The 22,724-nt window shown below is 52.5% G+C and overlaps 2 protein-coding genes across 2 annotated transcripts in view; both read left to right on the top strand.

Annotated features, from left to right (window-relative positions):
• Window positions 1–389: 389 nt before the first annotated feature.
• On the top strand, window positions 390–17,079 carry trappc10 (trafficking protein particle complex subunit 10). The gene is made up of 24 exons (XM_086051549.1): window positions 390–625; window positions 1,621–1,702; window positions 2,106–2,241; window positions 3,219–3,418; window positions 4,226–4,421; window positions 4,976–5,087; window positions 5,810–6,057; window positions 6,135–6,281; window positions 6,829–6,943; window positions 7,549–7,625; window positions 7,687–7,778; window positions 8,114–8,254; window positions 9,777–9,877; window positions 9,952–10,061; window positions 11,224–11,673; window positions 12,602–12,743; window positions 13,190–13,348; window positions 13,416–13,642; window positions 13,712–13,812; window positions 14,396–14,552; window positions 14,890–15,057; window positions 15,189–15,372; window positions 15,591–15,782; window positions 16,462–17,079. The coding sequence occupies exons 1-24, from the start codon at window positions 559–561 to the stop codon at window positions 16,704–16,706; spliced, it is 3,849 nt and encodes a 1,282-aa protein (XP_085907675.1). The 5' UTR covers window positions 390–558; the 3' UTR covers window positions 16,707–17,079.
• Window positions 17,080–17,919: 840 nt separating this feature from the next.
• The window catches only part of LOC147136959 (uncharacterized), a 5,330-nt gene continuing 525 nt past the window's right edge, over window positions 17,920–22,724 (top strand). The window contains exons 1-2 of the mRNA XM_086051839.1: window positions 17,920–21,175; window positions 21,790–22,724. The exon at window positions 21,790–22,724 is cut by the window's right edge and continues 525 nt beyond it. Coding sequence (XP_085907965.1) covers window positions 19,274–21,175; window positions 21,790–22,533 — 2,646 coding nt within the window. The 5' untranslated portion in view covers window positions 17,920–19,273 and the 3' untranslated portion in view covers window positions 22,534–22,724. The remainder of the gene's footprint in view (window positions 21,176–21,789) is intronic.

Here is a 22,724-nt window from a genome sequence, read left to right on the forward strand (position 1 = left end):
CAAGGAAAAGGAATGTCTCATTGGCCCAATCCCAGTAACGGTCCTCAGTGAAGTGTACACGTAGTTGAAGTGCTCGTAGTGTTCGAGAGCTCAGGTTACAAGCGTGCAAAAATTGCAGAATCGAACCCTCGCAGCTGACGGCGCTGGAAGCATTTATTTAAAAGACGTATTTTTTCTTCTGCCTTTACGTCCGCTCTTCGCTGATTGGTTCATTATGCTGTCTGTCTGCTCAGGTTTGCCCGCCTCACAAATGCGTTTGATGAGACTGTGGCCGGTTGGATTTCCAGGCTTGCAAGTTAATAAAACATTTTGCTCAGGTTCGGCTAGCAAGTTCATAAAACATTTTTTTGATGTTGACCATTTAAATGAAACGCCGTCAGTGTTTCCCGGAAGCGCACGTGTGCTTAGCCCCGCCCCTCGGCCGCTCCTTCCGCCTCGACTGAGTGTCTGACACTGCCTGACCGGAGCCCAAGGAACCCGCCGCGATTCCCTCCTTCCAAGCCGCTCGCGGCTGCGTTTCATGGCGCGCCGCCGCCGCTGCCCCCGCCGCTGACGCACATGGACAGTCGTCAAGAGAAGCCCGCCGCCGTCATCTACGCTATGGAGAACAAACCCATCGTCACATGTGAGCCCCGCTCTTGTCTCGTCTCCGGCAGCTGAGGCGCAGCGTTAGCACTCGCCTTCGCTTTAGCATTAGCTTCAACATTAGCATTGATTAGCGCAATCAGCTGGAGCGTTCACGCCTCGAGCCGTCTGGGCCATTCGCGCTGGTCTGCGCTGCTGCGACTGCTGGGGCTGGAGCTGGTGTTCGGGGGGGTTGCACGGCGCTCGAACAGGGAACCCGACACTGGGGCGCGGGTGATTGGTTTGCGCGGCTAACCTGAAGGCTAGCGAGATTGCTAGCTAGTTCGCCGTACACACAGTTGAGCGGGCCTTTACTTTAGATGTTCGAGTGAGGCTTGTCGTGGAAGCAAAGTTTTTTTTGTCTTTGTCTGTTTCAGTCTTGTTTCTAGACTCTAAACGCGAAGAGTGCTTGAGTTGTTTGGGTCGCCCAGTGGCAGTTTCTCGCTGCGCATGCGCTCTGTCGTCTCTTGTTTCAGGGTAAGGGGTCCCAGTTGAGGGTTGAAACGTTGCTTCATGGGTTTCCCGAAGCCTCCTTTAGGGCTCCAAACATGGGTTTAAAGGGAAGTCAATGCAAAGGTCTTCTTTGAAGCAATACTTTGGATGTGCCCCCACTAGTCTATACATGGCATTTGGATGAGTATTGCGTCGGTGGAAGAAGAGTTAAGTAGACGGACGAAGAATCTGTGAAGGGGCTGCCTTTTCGGCTTCTTGCCGCCCTCTGCTGTCGACCGAGATTGCCGTCAAAATGCCCTGGGCCTGGCGTTGGCAATGCCGTGCTCGCCTCTTTTGTGGGTTTGGTCTTGTGACCTTGGAAGCCAAAGTTCATGTTTCAAAATAAGCACTCAAGGCAGGGTTGGCGTTTCAAGCCTCGGTTCGGACGGAATTCAAGTTAGGGATTCGGGATGGAGTTCGGATTTCACAGATTTCAAATGCGGACGTCAAGTATTGCATCGGTGTTTGTAATGCTGATGTATGTTGCTCTTGTGGTCCCGGCAGGTGCCGGAGACCAGGCCTTGTTCACGTCTCTCTACACCTCCCTGGCTCAGCAGCTGCCCCGGGAGCCCATGGAGTGGAGGAGGTCAGTACAGACAACGGCGTCACGTCACATCACATGATTCGATTAGATGAACTGGAGGAGGCCAGTGGAGAAAGTAAGATGAAATCAAATAAATTTAGATTAGTTTGGATGGAGGAGATCAGTGGATAAAACAAGAAGAAATGAGATGAGCGGGTGGAGGAGGTGAGTGGCTGAGATGAGAGAAAAGACCATCAATTGGAGTCAAGGAAGTTGGTCCTTACACACTTCCACTGTGTAATAAATCAATGAAAGATTCCTTCCCCTTGAAAACATTCACTCCAAAAGAATGTCAAGTATATTAAGACGGCGCGGAAGACTTGGGTCAAAGACATGATGGTATCAAGTGAGATTTTGAGCTTTCCATGGCGTGTGCGTGCATGTGCCTGTGTGTCTGTGTGTTGAGGACGTACGGGCGTGCTCCCAAAATGATCCACCTGGAGGCCAACTTTGTCCAGTTCAAGGAGGAGCTGCTGCCCAAGGACGGCACCAAGGCTCTGCTCACCTTCCCATTCCTGCACATCTACTGGACCGACTGCTGCGTGAGTAGCGCGCGCACACACACGCGCGCTGCTAAGTGAGTTACTGTAACATGTCAAAAGTCAAAGCAAACATTTTGTTTTTTTTCAAGAATATGTTCCTTGCAAGCCCACTAGTTGAAACGGGGTATTCAGATAAATATTGCGTTTATGGAATAAGTTTGAATCCACTCGTTTTTAGCCATCTCCGGGGGCGGCCATTTTGTCGACATCGCAACTGCTCACAACGACCGATCACGGCTCGGATTCAGGAAACTGGTCAGCTGCGATTGGTCATTGTGAGCAACTGTGATGTCATTTTGGCTCGACAAAATGGCCGCCCCCAGAGATGACTAAAAACAAGTGCATTTTGTTGCTTAATGTATATTGCACAAACGCAAAATCAATCAGAATGCTGTGTTTCAACTGGTGGTTCTGCTGGGAACATATTCTTGAAAAAAAGATGTTTGGGTTTACTTCCGCTTTAAGCCCATTCAGCCCTTTTTTACCTTTTCTCTCTGGCAAAATGTTTGCAAGCCTTTCTTTCTTTCTGGCTGGCTGTAGGCCACTCTCTTTACAGCGCAGCCACCTTTCTTCCTAGCCATCCTTCAAGTGGCTGACCACATTTGTTGTATTATTTTGTTTCCCTCAGTGTGGGAGTTGTGCATAACATTTGGTGCAAATGGCACGTGAGATGCCTTGGTCTAAAACAGGGAGGAACTCTCACATGATGGATGCCATATTGGGTGGAAAGAAGCGCTTGATTTGCTCACAGACACGTGCCCCATTTGTTAGGAGGACAACGTTTTCGGCAGAACGCAGCACATCCGCATCTTAGCTGGCAGATTTGATCTGTTGTTGTTTTCATCATTTATTTATTTTTTTGAATGGCATGAGATTTATCGATAAGACGTCATCGTTGCGATATTTATGGCGCATGGCGAGTTTGCAGTGTGTTTTGCGGTGTGACTTGATGAGCGTGCGTGCGTACGCGCGCGCAGGACACGGAGGCGTACCGGAGCTCGGTGAAGGAGGACGTGAGCCGATGGCAGAGCAGCCTGCGCGGCCACGGCTCAGCCGACTGGCTCATCATCGTGGTGGACGGCGGCGACACGCGCAAGAAGAACAAAAGCAACATCCTGCCCCGCTCGTCCATTGTGGACAAGATCCGCGGCGACTTCTGCAACAAGCAGAACGACAGGTCAGCCCAAGCGCCGCGCTCGCTTTGTCTTCCGGCACTTTGCTCTCCAAGACGGTGGGCCGGCACCTCGGGACACATTTGGCTTCTCGGGGCCCTGCTGGGCAAGGGCCTCGGATTGTCACCTTAAACTAAAGCTCGGTTCACGCCGCAGGTAAATGCCACCCAGATTGGATTTTCTTTTTTTAATTTTGTATTTTTTTTGCCTATATGCGACATGTATCCGATTTTTTTTTTTATGACAGTCTGAACGTCTCAATTCCGATTGTTTTCAAACGCGGCCTCGGCCGCTTTCAGACGTGGTCCTAGGTGGGATGCGGCTGGCATTTTCCACCGCAGTCTGAGCGTCCAGGTGGCGTACATCTGACATGACGTCGTCCCCTGGCTCAAATGCGAGCGGCGGCAACCGGGAGATGGATTCCGCAAAGTTGTTTTGAGTCATAGTATTGACTTGAATTGAATGCCACTTGAAGAAACATGAAGCGTCATTTCTGGTGATGGTCGTAATTCAGCCACGGTTCGGATGGACTCCTTTCTTATGCGCGGTGACGACGTGACGTCTCCATGAAATGAGATGGAAAAGCCAAGCCTCATGGTTTCCTCCAAATACTGTATTTGTAGATCCTATCAAATCGCTACACTGTCGCACTGCCCCCACACATTGGAGCACATTAACGTCCGTAAACACCACACCGCGAGTGGCGTACGTCGTCTCTTCTTCTGCGCATGCGGCTGACTTTAGGGACGCTGCGGTGTGAACCAAGCCAAATTTCCCCAACCCACCGTGCCTATGCCCCTCCCTCCCGGCAGGTGCGTGGTGCTGTCGGACCCGCTGAAGGACTCGTCGCGCTCTCAGGAGTCGTGGAACTCGCTGCTGCTCAAGCTGAGGACGCTCCTGCTCATGTCCTTCACCAAAAACCTGGGACGCTTCGAGGACGACATGCGAACCCTGCGTGAGAAACGCACCCAGCCCGGCTGGAGCTTCTGCGAATACTTCATGGTCCAGGTGGAGTAGAGCTTCAAGCCCGCCTCAAAGGCCACTCGCAAGCACCAGAGGCCTCTTGAAAGCCTCGTTTGCCTCTCCAAATGCGCGGCTCTTCGCAAAATCTGGCTTTGGGCACGGTTCCGTCCTGACCTCAAACACTCGGCGGCTCAGCTCTCTAGTAGGCCTGACATTCGGAGAGCTCCCGAGTTTGCAGCTTTCCTTCTTGGGCAGTCCGCACCTTTGGCGTGGAATTGAAAAGCATTTGGACAAAATAAGAACATTTGGTTTAAAAACACATTGAATACACGGAAAAGGAGCAAAAAAAAAAAACAAGCAAACCAAACTTGCCCAAAAAAGAAAAAGAAACGAGTTAAATGATTTTTGGACCGAATAAGCAGTGCAATTTTGGATTATTAACAACGGCAACGAAATTGTTTTTGCTGTAATGTCTGCTTTTGCGGATACGATCAATGAGGTAACCTGTCCGATCCGATCAGTGGGCAACTTGTGACGCTTCAGCCGATCGCTGATTTGGCATTCATCTGTCCGCTTGTTGTCTTTTGACGGCCTCGCAGGAGGAGCTGGCGTTCGTCTTTGAGATGCTGCAGCAGTTCGAAGACGCGCTGGTGCAGTACGACGAGCTGGACGCGCTCTTCACGCAGTACGTCCTCAACTTCGGAGCCGGAGGTACGTCGGCCGGCCCGCCCCGCCTGTTGCCCGTCGCCGCCTTTTAGGCTTTGCCGGTCGGCCTTGCAGCACGGCACGGGCTTTGGAATGCCGCTTTCCAACAAGGGCTCGGGATTCAAAGTTGGGCTCTCACTTTAGGCTTTCTAGTAGACAGAGACCGATATGTTTTTTTCCAGGGCCGATACGATTATTAGTAGTCAAGGAGGCCGATAACCGATATTTTCAGCAAAAAGGAAAAATATCGGCGTCCCCCAAAAAAATCAAAACTCTTAACATTGTTTAAACGTATTTAAGCATATGTTTATTGAACTTTTTTTTTTTTTTCAGATTTGCATAATGTTGATTTAAAAAAAAAAAAAAAGTTTATTATGTTACATTTTTGACAACATCTGTGTTGTAAAATTGTCACAAAAAGGCCGATAATCGGCCTTTCCCTGTTTCTAGTCAGGGTTTGGATTTCAAGCCCGGATTCAGGTGTCACCAAACGCTTGGAATGGGTTCGCAGGCCGAGTAAGGCTTTGAAGTCAGCATTAGGGCCTCAGTTGGGCTTTGAAGGCGGGCTGGGGCTTTCCGCTCTCACTTTGCCATCAGTGGGACAAGTACAAGCGTCACGGACTCTCGGCCCCGGGGCAGGGTGCGGCCGGCCCCGGGGGCCCGAGTGCGGCCGGCCCCGGGGGCCCGAGTGCGGGCGGCGAGCGTAACCGGCGCCTCCTCGCCCTCAGACGCGGCCAAGTGGCTGGGTTCCTTCTGCGCGCCGGTGCTCAACTGGAGCGGCCTGCTGCTGCGGCGCCCCATCGACATGGAGAAGCGCGACGGCATCCAGCGCGGCTCGGCCAGCCTCCTGGACCTGCGCAGCTACCTCTTCTCCCGCCAGTGCACCCTGCTCATCTTCCTGCAGAGGCCCTGGGAGGTCACCCACAGGGCCCTGGAGCTGCTGCACAACTGCGTACAGGAGCTGCGCCTGCTCGAGGTTCACCCGCGTCGCCTCCTCGCCGTCAAGATGGCTCCCGTTGCGCCGTCCTAACGGCTGCGCCTCCCGCGTGGCAGGTGTCGGTGCTGGAGGGGGCACTGGACTGCTGGGTCTTTCTCAGCTGCCTGGAGGTTCTGCACCGCATCGAGAGCTGCTGCGACCAGGCCCAGCTGGCCGCCAACAGCTCGCACACCGTGGGACTGTGGGCCTACGCCACCGACAAGGTAACCGGCCGCGCGCCCTCTTTGCCGCCGCCACGCGGTGAGCTTCTCCGGACACAAACGCTTGAATGGGCTGGCAAAATGCCCAAAAAGTCGGAACGGAATCGGTAGCGCGCACCCATGCGGGCTATCGTTTCTTCACGGTGGCGCGGGACGGGCAGCATTTCAACAGGCTGACATAGAGCGCCGGCGCGGCGGGAGTTGGAGCCCGCACTTGGCTGGATGCCGCAAGAGTGCAACAACATAGTTGGCGTAGACCAATGCGGCCTTGTTGCATGAACTGATGAAGGCGAAAGCTAAAAAAAAAAAAAAAAAAAAAAAAGCTTTCGACTTTTAGCTTTAGAAATGCCGTCTCTAGTTGTAGAAACAGCGTTATGCACGCCCGGCCTCAATGGGCTAAGACAAAGACGGCAGTCCAGTTGCGTTGCAATTCTGTGCCCTGCTCAGGTAACAGTCCAATTTTCAGACCAACACCAAATTAGAGGCAGGAGATGATGAGGATGATGATGATGATGATGATGATGATGGGGGTGGGTTTCCTTGTGTGCAGCTGAAGTCTCTGGGCCAACTGTGCGGGCTGGTGTCCCGCACGGGTCCAACCTCCGAAGACTTGAACAGGACGGTGGACCTGCTGGCCGGACTGGGGGATGAGCGGCCGGAAACCGGTAGGTGGACAGAGTCAAATCCAGCCCGTGGGGATCCATAACACATTTGCTGCCATTCGAACAAAAGGCACGGTTGTTGCTCATGTTGACACTTCAGTGACATTGCGAAATCGGCTGCCACTTTGGATTTGATGCCCGACCCATATTGACGAATTGGGAAACTCGGGAGGGAGAAAAGGAAGGCTCCTTTTCTTGGTCATCTACATTACGCGCTTACATACACGACACCCCTGCCTGGATTGCTAGAATAGAACAATGAGCATTTGGATAGAAAGTTTTTTTGGTTTTCTTCTCAGTTAATGAAAAAAAACCGAACTGAGCAGTGACTGCATGACAATGATGGCAAGTGAGCAGCTGTAGAATGGAATGCATAGAATGTGGCGGGCTGTCCATCGATGGCACTCCCGGAGGACTGAAACGGAAGCGAAGGCGGCAAACGGAAGCGAAGGCGGCAAACGCCAGCGGCGGGCCGGCCTCGTTCTGAAAACTTGCATCTTGACTTGCTGGAACGATGTGTCACTCGAGCTTGTCAACCTTGCGGACGTTTGTGGCGGCTGGCGTCAGCCGCCGCTGATCTCACTTTGTCTTTGTGTTCCGTCCGTCAGTGAGCAGTCTGCAAAGTCCCTACAAGAAGCTCAAAGAAGCCTTGTCGTCCGTGGAAGCCTTTGAAAGGCATTACCTGGTAAGTTGGCCCACGTCGCAGCCGCTCTCGCCGCTGACTTAAAACGTTGCCGTCCGATCAGGAGCTGTGCCAGGCGGCCATGGAGATGTACCGGGCCATCGGGCGACTGCGCTCGGCCCGACTGCTCGGAAAAAGTCTGGCCGAATTTTACATGTGAGCGCGGCCATGCCGACCACGACGTCGATGATGATGATGATGAGGATGAGTATCGTTTGGATGCTACCTAGCTGTGCTAACCCTTTGTGTGTTTGTTTGCGCGCCCGTGTTTACCTGCTTGTCTGTTTTTTTGTGTGTCTGTCCATGTCCTTGTGTGTGCACGCATGTCGATTTGTTTGTGCCTGGCTGTGTGCGTGCGTGCGTGCGTGCGTGCATGTTGATTTGAATTTGTGCACGTGTGTCCATAATGACGTATTTGTGCGTTGATGTGTGTCTTTGTCGGCGCCTGTGTTTGTGCGTATCTCTGTGTTTCGGTGTGGCGTGCGTGGCAGGAGCAAGGGCGAGCCGGAGCAAGCGGAAGCCTTGCTGGCGGAGGCCCTGCGTTCGTACGTTTGCGAGGGCTGGACTTTGCCGGTCACCCACACCAGGAAGCAGATGGGCGAGTGCCAGAAGCTGCTGAGACGAAACGTGGAGTATCCTCCTCTTGCCTGCCGTTGGGCGGCCGCACCGTGACGGATGCATCTGACGTGATTGCGCGCTTGTCTGTGAAATGCGCAGAGGTGGGCAGTCCGTCCCTGGTCCGACCGCTCTGGCCGGATGCCCATTTTGGGGGCGGAGGGGTGCGGGGGTGGCAGGCTGACAAATTTTTAAAAATGGCTGGGCCAAGCATGGCCGGAAGTTGATTTTAGTCCGGCCTACTAATAGGCCCTCATGCGTGTGGCGTGCTCGCGAGGCGGCCAAAAATCATCTCGGCCTACTCGGTGAAAGGCTTCTTTTTAGGCTTCTTTCTACTCCCGCGTCTGCGCCAGCGACAACTGCTGTTATAGGGATTGTGGTATTGCCCGCCCCACCCGACCCCTCTTGTAATAGTATGCTCCAGTTGCAGGTGGGAGGCGCGGGTTACGTGATGTGACAATGAGGAAATGCAAACGCGCTTGAGCGCACGTTGCTGTCTCAAATGTTGCGATGACATACAGTTTCCCACACGGAGACGGACGGATGAGCCACGCAGCTCGTTGCTGCTGCTGCAAAGTCCCATCACTCGAAGTAAACAAGCTACTCACCCACGTTCGTCCCTGAGCCACCACCTTCCAGATCGTTGTCGCAATAAAATGAAGTGCATCGTCTAGTCGTCCCTTTATGGTTGTAGCAGGCACGATATGCATTGTTGTCGCTGTCTTTTTGAAGCGACGTCCCCCAACTTGTTTCAAAACAATTTGTGTCCACGAGTATATTCGGACGCTAGCACATCAAGGTGGAGTTCATGCACTTTTTCTGGCGTTCACTACTTCCGCAAATGCGCCCTAGCAAACCTGCAGTGTATAGTGGTTTGCTGGTATGCTTTTATTTTGAAGGAGGGGAGGTGTGCAAAATGAATAAGTAACTTGACTACGACTTCTGTGACGTCTTCTTCTATGACTCTTCCTATAATTATTGGACCCAAATAATTATACAATACGACAAATCCAACCCCGGGGCTCGCAATGTAAGGAAGCACGCAGTTGGGTAAATGCTACTGGCTCATTTGAAGCGTGTCCACAGCGGGTTCGAATAGTAAATTGGCCGGCTAATGATCCTTAAAAAGCCTCTGCCGTTAGCGTCCCTCCCTCACCGACGTCAATCACGGACGCTTTTTTATTTATTTTTGGGGGGGGGGGGCGACAATGTTTACGAATACGGCCGGAGGGTCGCGGCCGGAAGGGTACCCAAGTCAAGGGTGGAGGGTCGCGGCCGGACCTGCAAAAAATGGTCAAATGCCCAGCTCTGGAAATGCGCATTTGTCGGGAGGATGAAATTGCTGAAGTGATCCAGGCGGTGCCAGAGAAGCTCCACCCGTTTGCTTTCAGGAGCAGTCCCGTTGCCGATGCGGTGGGCCGGCTCCACTCGTTGGGATTGCACTTCAAAAAGAAATCAAGCGTTCGCACGCGAGAGCCAAGAGAAGCGTGTGACATGGCTCGGTTCCGTTGTGTTTCCTTAAGCGGCGTCCGGCGGCAGCTCCCTGCAGACCAGCGCCTTACTGGCGGGCGACGGCAACCTCAGCACGGAGGAGAGGACGCGCTTTTGCCTCGACGTGCTCAACTACGCCGGCAATCAGGGTGAGCCCGCCCACTTTTTGGGGAAGAGGCCAGACGCTTCTGACGCCCCCTTGCTCGCTATCTCCCCCCCGCAGGGGCCGCGACTTCCGCCAAGGCCACGCTGGACATGGGCGTCTTTGCTCGGCTCACGCGGATCCGATTCAGGCCGGGCGGCGCCTGCGTGCACTCGGGTGCCGACCTGCAGGTACGTTGGGTTTTGGCGACGCACTTGACTCCGTGATTGACGGTCATCTGTCACATCTCTCGTGTCAAAATGTGCTCCCAAAAAGTTTGCGCTTTGGCAATTATTTCTTGCCACCTGAGCAAGCCACTTTGATACAACACGTGACTCACGTTGGCTAAGCCGAGTTTGTTTTGAATTTTTTGGTCCGCCCGTTTGGGAGTCGGTTAGCGGGACAAATGGACCCTTAACTGAGGCTGAACTCAAATGAATTGAATAAAGGCGATGTGGAAGAATGCAACTTTCAAAAGGCTCCAGTTTGCCGCTTTGTTTGAGTGGATCGCTGGCTTTTATGGCGAACAACTGCGTTTGCTTTCTGTCAAGAAGTTGCCTGCTTCAGAAGGAAGGGCCCAGCTCCTGTTTGCATGCAGTTGTCTGGTGAAAAGTGCAAGTGAGAAAGCAACAGCCCGACGATGGCGCGTCGCCGTTGTGAACGTTTGCGACCGCAGGTCAAGCGTCGAGGTTCATTTAGCTTCAATTTAGCAGCAGTCCAGCAGCAACATCTTGTCCTCCGGATTGGTTTGCTTGTGCCGTCTCAAAATAGGTTGGAAGAAGCCCTTGAAAAAAGTCATTTCATACAAAATCGTTGAGGGAAACATGAAGCACTTGGATTGTTTTACCAAACGTCTCAGCAAGAAGGATGTGGACAAGGCCAGCCCGATAAATCATCTTGGGATGAACGTACGTACGTACGTACGTACGTACGTTACTTTTTGCCTTTTTGCCAAGCATACGCACGGACCGCTTCACGTCTGGACGTCGGGGTTTCATTTTGGGTGGGTCGGGACAGCCAGTCCAAAATTCCGGGGGCTCCTTGCTTTAGCCACGCTACCCACATATGACTTAGTTCATTCTTTTTTTCGCCGTCACCTCGGCTTCACCGCCGTGTCGGGCTGTGTGTCGAAAATCTCACATCCATATTTTCTTTCTTGTTGTTAGCAAAGTGCCAATTCCGTTGAGGACCGCCGGTCTCGACAGTCTTCCCACCCCGTATTATGCCCTCCCTCAATTTGGAATTGCATTTATTTGAAAAGGGGGAAAAAAAAAACAAAAAACAGCATCTCCGACCCAGAGCAGAGCAGATGTTGGCGCTGACGTAAGGTGATGACGTGGTTGTTGCCCTCAGGTGGAGATGACGCTGCGTTGCCTGATGCCCGTCGCCGTGCGCGTGGACCAGCTGGCCGCCGGCATCCACCTGGACGCCTCCGCTCAGGGTCGTGGCGGCGGCGGCGGCGGCGGCGGCCTCCCCGGGACGGTGGACTTTGAGGCGGCCGTCTCCCCGGCGGGGCGCCCGCCCTCCCTGAGCGCCGCCCCCCCGCCCGAGATGGACGAGGCGTACGACCGCAGCCCCTCGGACGACTCTCTCAGCTCGGCGGGTGTGGTGTGCAAGAACGCCCACCTGGTCATACGCCGCCTCGACAGCGGCTCGCCTCAGGACGCGGCGCGCGCCCTCCCCCGGAGCCCCCACGCCGTCGGCGCCGCGCCGCCCGCCGCCCCCAGGGAGGGCGCGCCGACGCTGAGCGGGCGCGACATCACGCTGGAGCCCGGAGACAACAGCGTTGTCCTCAGCGCGCCCGTGAGTCGCTCCGACTGTGAAGTCGGCCTGTGCGTGCGTGCGTGTGTTACTTTTGCGTTTGCACTGTGTGCCGTTTTCTGTTTGTGTCGTGTGTGGAAGTTACTTTGTGTGTGAAAACAAAAGCCATATAGCAGAGCTGGGCATTGCGCCTATGTGACGGCCCGCTCCGTCGCTCCGTCTCTCCGTCGCTCCGTCTCTCCGCCTGCACTGAAAAAAATGGAATGTTGAATTGACCATTTTATTTCATCAGGTGGTTGCACGTAATAAAATCATCTGCATCCAGATACATTTTGTAAGGAGATGTAGAGTCGACTTCAGAAACCTATCTGGATTCAGATGAGTATATTTCGTGCAACCACTTGACGAAATAAAATGGAGTCAATTCAACATTCCGTTTTTTTTTCAATGTATGACGGACGGCCGTTTTGTAGGCAATAGATGGGAAACTTCAAAATGTAGACTGGTTCAAGCATAGGCAGAAATCCATTTTGTCCGTCCATGTCATCGCTCATAGTCGATTTCCGCGGCGAGGCTTTTGGACAACTTCTGGCTCCTCGAAGGAGACGCGTTGGCTTCGCCTGCGGCGAGGCTTCCGTGCCACAGTGAATCTTTCGTTTCAAATTTGGCTTGGAGTTTTTCGACGGAAACGCTAACGGAAGCCCGTTTCAAACGCTAGTCGGACCGGCCTATAGGCGATGACTAGACGGCCGGCGGAAGGTAATAAACAGACCGGGAAATTTGAGTCAAATGCCCAGCTCTGCCATATGCACACTAACACACACCGCCCAAAATATGCACGAAAAAAAAAAAAAAACCCAAACAATAAAATACATTGAAAACAAATCCCTGACACACAAGATAGCATTGTGACTCCAAATCACAAGGCGAGCGCAGCAAACAAAGGCGTTTGCTTTGTGACTGTGGGCAGAGCGCCGAGCCGGGCACGTACACGCTGCGGCAGCTGTGCCTCACCTTGGCCAACGTCAGCTTCGTCCTGCCCCACATCTACCCCTCGCTCCAGTACCACGTCTACTCTCAGGAACCGCAGCTCACCGTCCAGCCGCTCTCAGGTGAGCCGTCGCTTAGCCCAATCGCTCTCCAAAGATCCATCCCGGGCGGGGCCCGACAAGCTGCTTGTAGTTCGCCACAACTCAAATTGAAAGAGCGTTGTTGTCAACAAAATCGGATCAACCCCAAAATGTACGCTTGTGAAACTAAAAGGCACTCATTTTAACGCACATGTCCTTTTGTTTCTTTGTTGATTGATATCAAACGAGCTTTTGGGCTTCATTTCAAATGTTCGGAGTTGACTATTGCCGTGCATGCGTAGCGACCGTAGAAGGAAGCTCAGCTGGGTGACAACTGGACTTGCTTTTTTAGGCAATGCAGAGTAAGCTTGTTGTCTGTTCTCGCACTTGACAAATACTCATATATATTTAGCATTTTTGCACAAGTAATGAATGTTGAAAAATGACAAAGTCTAACAAGCGCGCACTCCTTTTTGTGGCGCGTTCAGAGCCGCTGCTGGCCGGCCTTCCGCAGACGGTCAAGTTCACCCTGCTGACGGGCCACTACGCCGTGAGGAAGGGCGACGCCCTGCAGCTCAGCAACAGCGAGGGCATGCCCGTCCTGGCCCACGCCGGCTGCGCCGCGCGCATCAGCAACACCGGCTCCGGTACGCCGCCGCCCGACGCGCAAATCCCGCCCGCTCGCCGCCTTCATTGCGCCGCCTCCTCGGACAGCCGCGTGGGAGTGCGCGCTGTCGGTGCAGTCGTCGGACAAGGTGACCAGCATCGGCCTGCCTCCCGCCCCGCCCTACCACACGCTGGAGTTCCATCTGGAGGTCCTGTGCCTCATCCCGCCCGGACCCGAGCGGCTCGCCGACGAGAGGCTGACCAACGGGGAGGTCCGACGCCGTCCGCGCAGCTACAGTCACCCGGACACGTCCATGACCGCCATCGATCAGAGGGTGAGGAGCGGCTCCCTGGCGCCGTTGGCTGGCGTGCCGCTCACTCTCTCTTTCTCCTTCTGTATCCAGATGTCCATCGACTGTCCGTGGTCCATCTACTCCACCCTGCTGACCCTGACTTTCCACATCCCCTTCAAAACGGAGCACTCGTTGCTGTCCGCCGGAAACAGGTGGGGGCGAGCACCATGTAGCCGAACAATGTTGGATGCGCCCGTGAGGGGGGGGCTTTTTTTCAGCTTCCTTTACGCCTCGCCAGCCTGGGAGCCAATACCTCCACCCCTACAAGCCCTCTTTGCAATATTTCAAGTATCAGCCGAAGTCGACGTACGCAGTCAGCAAACCCCCACCCCCCACCCCCCTTACATCCCCAGCGGAATGATGAAATCGGCGACACCCCTATAGCCGATTTCGAGACACCCTCGTCACCTTTCTGCAGCATTTAGGCGGCCTGAGCGAGTGACCAAATTCAAACCCGCGGCGCAGTGCGGTAGAAGGCAATTCTCAAATCACAATTGTGAAAGAAAAAAAGCTCCACTTTGGTTGGCTGTTCGGTTTTATTTTGGGGATCAATATGTGTTCGTGTTTTATTGACTGTTGGGCAGTGGGTGAGCGTCTACGGGCCAAATTGGATGAACATCCGTCCAGGCGACAAGAGTGCGACCCCACGTAGGGTGGCGATGCGAGCCATGCGGCAACAACGGCACACGATAAAATGTTTTCTTTCTTTTTTTTTTTTGTCCCGAACCCCTACAGGAAGTACATCCAGGTGTGCGTGCGCAACGTGTCGGATTGCGACTTCACGCTGGCCCACGTCCGACTGACGGAGAAAGGCCAGCGGCCGCAAGATGTCGACGGTCAGCGGCAGCAGCCCACCGCGGAGATGCGATCCCTCAACGGCGCCGCCGAGCAGGTGAGCGGCGACTCGGCCCACTACCTGCTGCCCGCAATGCTGCGCTTGGTCTCCGAAAGCAGCCAAAGAAAAAAAAAAAGCACATTTAGCATCATTTTCAGCACTTGAAATGTGACACGCGTGATTGTGGCAACAGACTGACATTTGGGAAGAAATCTGAACGGATCAGTTTGTTGGACATTGCAGATTTCGGCCCGACGCCGGCTGGCCACTTTCATGACATGTTTCCATGGGCAACGTTTTTATTTTATTTATTTTAAAAAAATGTTTTTTTTTTTTTTTTTTTGTGACTCTGGGTGGCCAAATACTGAGTTTGCCCGTGTATGTGTGTGTCTAGTTGTTGTGCAGCAAGCAGAGCGTGTACTGCGTGTGGGAGGCGACATGCCAGGAGGATCTCCCGTCCAGTCTGGAGTGCGTCTTCTCGGTGAGCTTCTGTCCCCGCGGGCGCCACGATGCTGCCGCCTTCAAGCTCTTCCACTCCCACTTCCTGTTGGACAAAGTGCCGGTAAGAAACACCAGGTGGCGCCTCCTTTGTCTGTTCAGAAAAAGCCTGCGTGCGTGCCTATTCGTTTAGATTTGTGTGTGTGTGTGTGTGTGTGTGTGTGTGTGTGTGTGTGTGTGTGTGTGACCCGGCAGACCTTGTACAGCGTGAGAGCCGATATGGTTCCGCCGGCGGGTGAGCGTCACTGTCGCTCCGGCTCCCTCTGCGGTCTGGAGGTGGTCATTGCGCGACTGGCCGAGCCTGCTGACGGCGAACTGGACGCAGACGACAACAAAGCGGACGCCGATGGCCTCGGGAGCGGCAAAGTCATGTACGAAGGTGTGACGCCCACGCTCATGTGCCTGCGGCAAAGAAAAAGGATGCGCGCGCGCTTAAGTGTCTTTTTTTACATTGTGTTCCAAATGATTTTCTCTGACTTTCCAAAATAGTCGATGTAAACAACAGTCATTATGATTCTGGAGTCATCGACCATTGGAGAATAATTCGTTTTTTAACAAACCTCTCAATGTTAATAGTATTTCTCTGTGCATGAGTAGTGGCAGACAGCAGCAGCAACTGGGCAGTGTGCGGCCGCAGTTCGGGCCTGGTGTCAATGCCGGCGTCCGGCAGTTGGGCTCACAAAGTCCACATCGAGGTCATGCCGCTCTTCGCCGGCCATCTTCCCTTCCCCAAGATCAAAGTCCTCAAGTATCTTCCTCACAACGCCAGCATCATCCAACCAGACGCTGGTCAGTGACACGCACCTCATCGCACGCACACGCACGCAAATAGCATACGCATGCACGCCGGGGCTTGAATCGGCTTGGCCCACCGCACACCGTTCCGTGCGGGCGGACGCGATAGGAGTGGACCGTTACAAAAAAACAAACAAAAAAACTGCGACTTGCAGCCGCACGTCAAATGATGAGCCCAGCTCTGTATGCTCTGTATCGCTTTTGTTGAACCTTAAAAACCACAGGGTGACGCTCAAGGGAAAAGCGGGTCGCCGCAGAGCGAGAGACAGGAAGTGGGTGAGAGCCAAGGAGAAAGTGGGCATATTTTGGGAGGCTGTGTTCCCTGACTGTGCTCAAATCGCCTGCTTTGTAAATGGCCAGTGTGCATTTTGGCAACACGGATCGCAATCAGCCACGGGTACCCACTAAGTTGTGCTTACAGTAGGGCCCGTCCCATTAATCAGCCGCACGATTTCATTGGCTGATATTAGGCTTTTTTCTTTTGGCACCGTTTCTGCACATTTTTTTTCCCCTGTTATAAATTTGAACACATGCTGAAGTATTGTAAAACAGTCAAATGTTCTACCTGTAATTCATATCTTCATTGTTGACCCCCAAAAAGGGATTTTATTCCTTAAATATATTTTAGTAGTTTGTTGCTGAGTGCGGCACGTATGCGTCCTGACGTCCTCAGACAGCCTGGTGGAGAACGACAGCCTGTCTCTCCTGGACAAGACGTTGGACGAGGCTGCGGCCGACACGGCCAGCGTGCGCAGTCGCGGCAGCGTCCAGTCGCTGGGCGAGCAGCAGCACAGGGGCGTGGCCCTGCCCCGCCTGGACGCCTTCAGTCCCGGTCAGGTCTTCAACCACAGCCACGCTCGGCAAGTCCTGGTCCTGCCCGCCGCTGACGACCACATCGTGGAGGTCCACGCCACGTGACCGCGCCCCGACCGCAGGTATCCCCAACCCAACCTAAATCCCAGCCCAACCTAAACGAACCCAAGGACCACCACGTGACTCACACTTAAGGAATGAAGACTTTGTACAGACGTGACTGGAAGGAGATCCAGTACACGTACGTGCCAAGAAGCAACATGGACTGAACCACTGTGCGTGTGTGCGTGGTGGCTCGCGTTGGTCACCGGCCCGTAAAATTAAGTGACCGTACGTTGAACGTTGCGAGGTCATTTGCTAATGCTCATTGTTTGGCCTACAGCAAACACGCACGCGTGTGTATATTGTAAATGTTTACCCCAAAAAATCCTATTTGATTGACAGTCATATTGTTAATAAAATTCTCAATTGCGTGGCAGGTGTGAGTCGTTCACTCTTCGTGTGCTGTGTGATTAGTGACGCATTTACGGTCTGGGCCATTGACTCTCGTTACAAGTTTGACATGCGCATTAGCTCCTCTTCAATACAGGCGATAGGGTCAAGGTGGGGCGCAACGTTCCAGATTCGCAGCATCATCATCATCATCATCATCATCATCACACGAGACTGAGGTCGTCCTGCTGGTACCATGCAGCAAGTACACACGCACCGAGAAACAGATATGATGACTGTGCATTAAACAATTATTGTTGTTCTTTTTTGGCATTGTTACCAAATGAAACGAACGCAACCAACATTTTCAAAACTGAGAGCTTCTTCTCGACTTCTGATTCATGCGAAGGGCTGCACTTGTGGGCTCCAGGTCAATTTCAGGTAATTCATACTACTGCTGCAAAGAACCGTCATTTTTCCAATAGATTCAACTCGTACTTTTTCCGTAAATTGATTGATACAATCACCGGTTTGGTCCCTAACATGTCCAAAAATCGAGACAAATAATGATCATTGTCAGATGTTTGTAGATGTCTTATTTGGAAAAAATACAAAAGATGCTTCCATGAAAGATGACAGATATTAAATTAATTTTTGAGAGGCTGAAATCTGAGGATTTGGACAATTTGATAATCCGCTATCAAATTTGTCAGTTAATTTGATGGATTAATTAATCAATGAATTTTGACACATCCACTAGTTTGGTACAACAGCGTTTGTGACTTGGTGAAGATCAGTCAACTTTTAGGAGGAGAAACTGTGGGGCAAATGCAGTGAGTGTTTGGGGGGGGGGGGGTGCGGGCGGGCGTTGCCGGCGTGCGGGCAGGCGCTGCCCTGTATGTATGACCAGCAGATGTCTAGCAACCAGAGGAGGAGTGAAGGGCAGCCACGGAGGTTCCGACAGCTGTGACTTAAGGTAAGACTTTCAACACTTTATTCATGGCTTCATTCCTTGTTAGGTGGAATTGCCAGCAACACGCTTGAAATGAACAACTAGAGCCACTTCATAAATAATAATAATAAACTGATCAATAACATAGTAATAATGTATCAATAATGCGCTTGTAGTGCACCTTCAACGCTACCTTTAACATCTTGGATCCAGAGAGAACACATTTGTTTTTTCTCCTGAGTGAGTCATTAACAGTATCTCATTTAGTAATTGATTTATTGTCAATAATACTGTATATTACAATACTATCTCATTTAATCGTTTAGTGAAATATTTCATCAATTGGTTTATCGTAAATACAATTAGAAAAAAATTGTATCTGAGGTCCTGTGAGGTTTTGTGCCCAAATAATGCCCAAAAGTTACGGATTTATTGAATAAAAAGTAAAGTACCCGGGTCCGCTCGGATCATCGCCGCCGAGAGCAGTCTCAAATCCAAAACATGCCGCTGAGCTGAAGACCCCCCCCCGCACCCTCCAAGTCTGGTTCAGCATTTCTTTCAAACTTGATTATTTTTGCATAGTTTGACACTCTCGCCTCCAATAATGACACGCTCGGCGTGTAGGAATGAGCTTTTCAAAGTCCATTTGGCCGCCTACACTCTGCCCGAGGCTCTTTGAAATGCAGATACACAAACTGGATACAGTATGTCGGTATCACTTTGCAGCCTGGGCGCCTAGCAACCGCACCACCAACAAACGTGTCCGCTAATCAATCAATAATTGAGTAACATTTCGCATGGTGACATCTGAAAACAAGGAACAGACGTGGGCACTTGCTCGGGTTTAGAAGTGGTTCTCATTGAGGTACACTTCACATTCGCAAGGTTTAATTATGGGTTACACGTATTTATTTCTTAAACATCTTTTACATTTCATTTATTCATCATAAAATTGTGGATACTGGATATCATCTCCCAGAGCTGGGCATTTTACTAAATTTTGCTGGTCCGTCATCAGTCAGCAGCCTGGGAGTCCGTCCGTCGTTCGTCAGTCTGTCACTTTTCGCGACGAACCGAATTGTAACCGTCGGTTGGTCAGTCCGACACAAATCCATCTGTCCGTCAGTCCGTACCCCCACTCAGTCACTGACGGACACGGTTTGTGACGATTAGTGTGAGATGAATATCCACTTCTGTCAGCGCTTAGTCTGTCCTTTCTAAAAAGTGTCCCGTCATTCATCAGTCGTCAGCAAAACGGGCGTCCATCACGCACCGGTCTATCAGTCTGATGGAATGCCCACCTCTACCCATCCCCACCAAAAAAGGTACAGGGATGGCGTCTTATTTCTGTCGCATGCCAATATATAAAACATATAAAAGCGACAAAAAGGTTCAACCCAAATCCTATTTGTGCACCTTCAAGTTCCTGTCCGCCGGCTTTTCTTATTTCCAGAAACAACATCAAGGTCATTCATCCACGATGATCCCAGGAAGTCCGTTGGCGAGCGACCCGGCCTCCTCTATCCCGACCCACGGATCCGACCACCGACTCCCGGTCCCATCCGGCTGGGCGGCACAGGCACATCGTGACCTGGCTCTGGCCGAGGCGGAGCTACGTGGTCTACAGGAACACCAGACTACAGAGGCGGACTCTGTGCGGGAGTGGGTGGAGCGCGCCGTCCTGGGAGTTCGCCAGGAACTGCGCCGCCTGCTGGAGCGAGTGGAGCAGGACCACCGAGATGCACAGCAACACCTGGAGCAGGTCCACAAGGAGAACGTGGCAGCAGCCAGAGTCAGCCAGGCCCTGCTGGAACAAAGGCTTGGGAAACTGGTCCTACTTCAGCACAGAATCCAGGAGGCTGCTCAGCAGACACTGGTTGACCAAAGTGTCTCAAACCAGACCCTGCTGCTGAAAGAGGTTGCGGAATTCCTTAAACCCTGGGAAGTTTCGGTTTCCCTGAAGAAAGTGACTTTCAAGCCCAGCTCCCAACCTAACGCCATCACCTTTGGAGAGATCCGAGTGCAGGGTCAGAGTCTATCTCTGCATACCGGAGGTTGTGGTCCACACGGGCAGCTGTGCGCTCTCCATACTCAGGAAATTCCATCCAGAGAAACCAATCATCAAGATCCTGGAGAAGACAGAAGGCCCCAGGAAGGGGGCTGGACCTCCACAGCTGGCAGAGTCTTCCAAAAAATGAGCCTCTCTTCTTCCCGTGTTCCTGAATCGGAAGTGGAATCAATAACTTTCTCGCCAGAGACTAAAACCAAACAATCCAGATTAAAATCTTACCACGACCAGGAGACAGAATCTGTGTCCTGTCTGGAGAACATTCCAACAATCTGCAGCCCCGATTGCAGATTGATGGGCAACAGGAAGCACAGAAAATCAACCACAGTATGCTCGCCTTCTTCACTTGAGTGGAGTCAAGAGAGCCAGAGAGAAGTTGCAGGAAAAGGAACTTCAGGTAGTGGACTTTTGAAGCCTGGAAAAAGGTCTGTCTTCTCCCCCGGGAGGAGCCGTAATGAGCTCTCGGCCAGCCACAGCTGCCTGGACCTCATCTCTAGAGGACGTCCCCACTCGGGCCTCAGCCAGTCCTCAGATGAACACTCTCTTGGGACGCTCTGCGATTCTGGCCGTGCACCGTCACCGGTGGACAGCGTGGACTCCAGTTACACTTTTGTTGTGAGCCCTTCTCAGGAGTACCCTGTCAACAGAAACACTTTGAGGAATAACTGCCACCTGTCCAAGTCTGCAGTGGACTTGCCTTACATGACACGCCCCCTGATTGGTAGTGGGACCAAAGAATGCACAGGAGCGTGGCCTGAGAATATCCCAAACTTTGTGAGACCAGCCTCACCCACTCCCAGCGGGGGTCTCGGGGTTTCTGTCAGTGGGCAGCCGGTGTCATATCAAGATCTGAATTTCCCGGCTCAGCCTCTCGTGACCAGGTCGCTGTCCATGTGTGTCTTGGATGTCGCCTCGCATGAGCCCAAGAGAGGCCGAGGTGAGCGAGGAGATCCTGCGATCCTGGTGGCGCTTCAGGAGGAAGGAGAGCCAAGAGAAGGTTGTCTTATCCGACAGTTCGGGAAGCAGGGCTCAGGTCGGGCAGATTTCACCCTGCCAAGTGGTCTCCATTGCACGCCACATGGGCATATTTTCATTGTGGACTGCGGGAACGCTCGTGTTCAGGTATGTGGAGGTGTGCTAAGGTTATAGAGCATGGGTGGGCAATTCCGGTCCTTGAGTGTCGGTATCCTGCATGTTTTCTATGTCTCCCTGCTGCAACACCCCTTATTGAAATGATCATATAATCAGCGAGGTCTGCAGAAGCTGGATCCTAATCATTTGAATCAGGTGGGTTGCACCAGGGTGAGAGAAAACATGCAGGATACCGGCCCTCGAGGACCTGAATTGCCCACCCCTGTTATAGAGTGTTCCTCTGCTGTTGGCGACTCGTTTTCAAAGTTTCTTTGCACCAAGTTGCCACCAAATGGCGCAAAGAAGTACTGTTTCTGCTTCAAAACGTTTTCCGCAAACATTCTAATTTGCAAAAACTAGACCGGGAATATGCAGGTGCTCACTGTAGTTTGTTTTACTTCTGCAAACACAATGCTGTTTCATTTAGTTTTCATTATTTAAACTCCTGTTTTTAAGTTTTAATTATTTAACAAACATGTTTTTTTTACATTGTTTTATTTTATTTTGTGGCTTTCTTCAATGATAACCTTGACCTGTATAATTAATGTGTTTTTTTTATTTGTAACAGTGTTGTAGTCCAAATTAATGGTAAACCTTGGGCCTAGGTCACAGACCCTCGGGGCAATGTCCTGCAGCAAGTCACCTCCCCGAATTCCAATGGTTTTTCTAGACGATGCAGGAACTTCTTCGACATCGCGGTCAACTCCAAAGGCCTGGTGGCACTGAGCTGCGCGGCAGAGCGATCTCTGCTGGTCTTCAACCGACACGGAAGACCCCTCCAGACCTTCGGAGGGTCTGCTTCGAGCGGGTCTAAAGACGATCTGGAGGCTCCCAGGGGCGTGACGGTGACATGGCAGGACGAGTTCTTGGTGGCGGATATCCGCAGAGGTACCCTTGTTGCCCTAAAACTGGACCACAAGACTGGGTCCCGCTTGGGGCGTACGGTGGTGACCGGATTCCACCGCCCTTACCTGGTGGCATCTTGTGCGAGCTCGGGAATGGTTGCCGTGTCAGAGCGCGGCACAGAAACTGGTCGTGTACCCTGCATCAAAGTCCTTGAACCCGGCTGGAACACGGTTCGGGTTCTGGGGGTCTGCTCGGCCATGGGGCCCGTCCTTGCCTGCCCCTGGGGTGTCTGTATCGATGCAGAGGGTGACGTGTTGGTGGCTGACTGGGGGGACGCCCACAGGGTCCTGATGTTCCCGGCGCACGGAGCCGGACGCTCCCTGGTTGATCGGGGTTTGAGTAGTCCGCGTGGGATCGGTCTGTTGCCGGGAGGCTGCCTGGTGGTGTCTGACAGTATGAACCACTGCGTCAAGATCTACCAGTACAAGTCCAAACTGGAGTAACCGTGCAGCCGTCGGAGTCAAGACTTGAATTCAACGGGTGGAACATTTTTGGTAAATTTCCCTGAGAATTTAAGGTGAGGAATAAATATAAACATTTTTGTTTGGATTGATTGAATGGGTTTGCCGCCCTCTCGCCCTGAGACAGGTGGCATCGGCTCCAGCATGCCCGCGACCCTAGTGAGCTTCCATGA

The sequence above is a fragment of the Filicampus tigris genome, chromosome 14, assembly GCF_054856515.1.
Source record: "Filicampus tigris isolate MCC_2025a chromosome 14, RoL_Ftig_1.0, whole genome shotgun sequence".
Lineage (NCBI taxonomy): Eukaryota > Metazoa > Chordata > Actinopteri > Syngnathiformes > Syngnathidae > Filicampus > Filicampus tigris.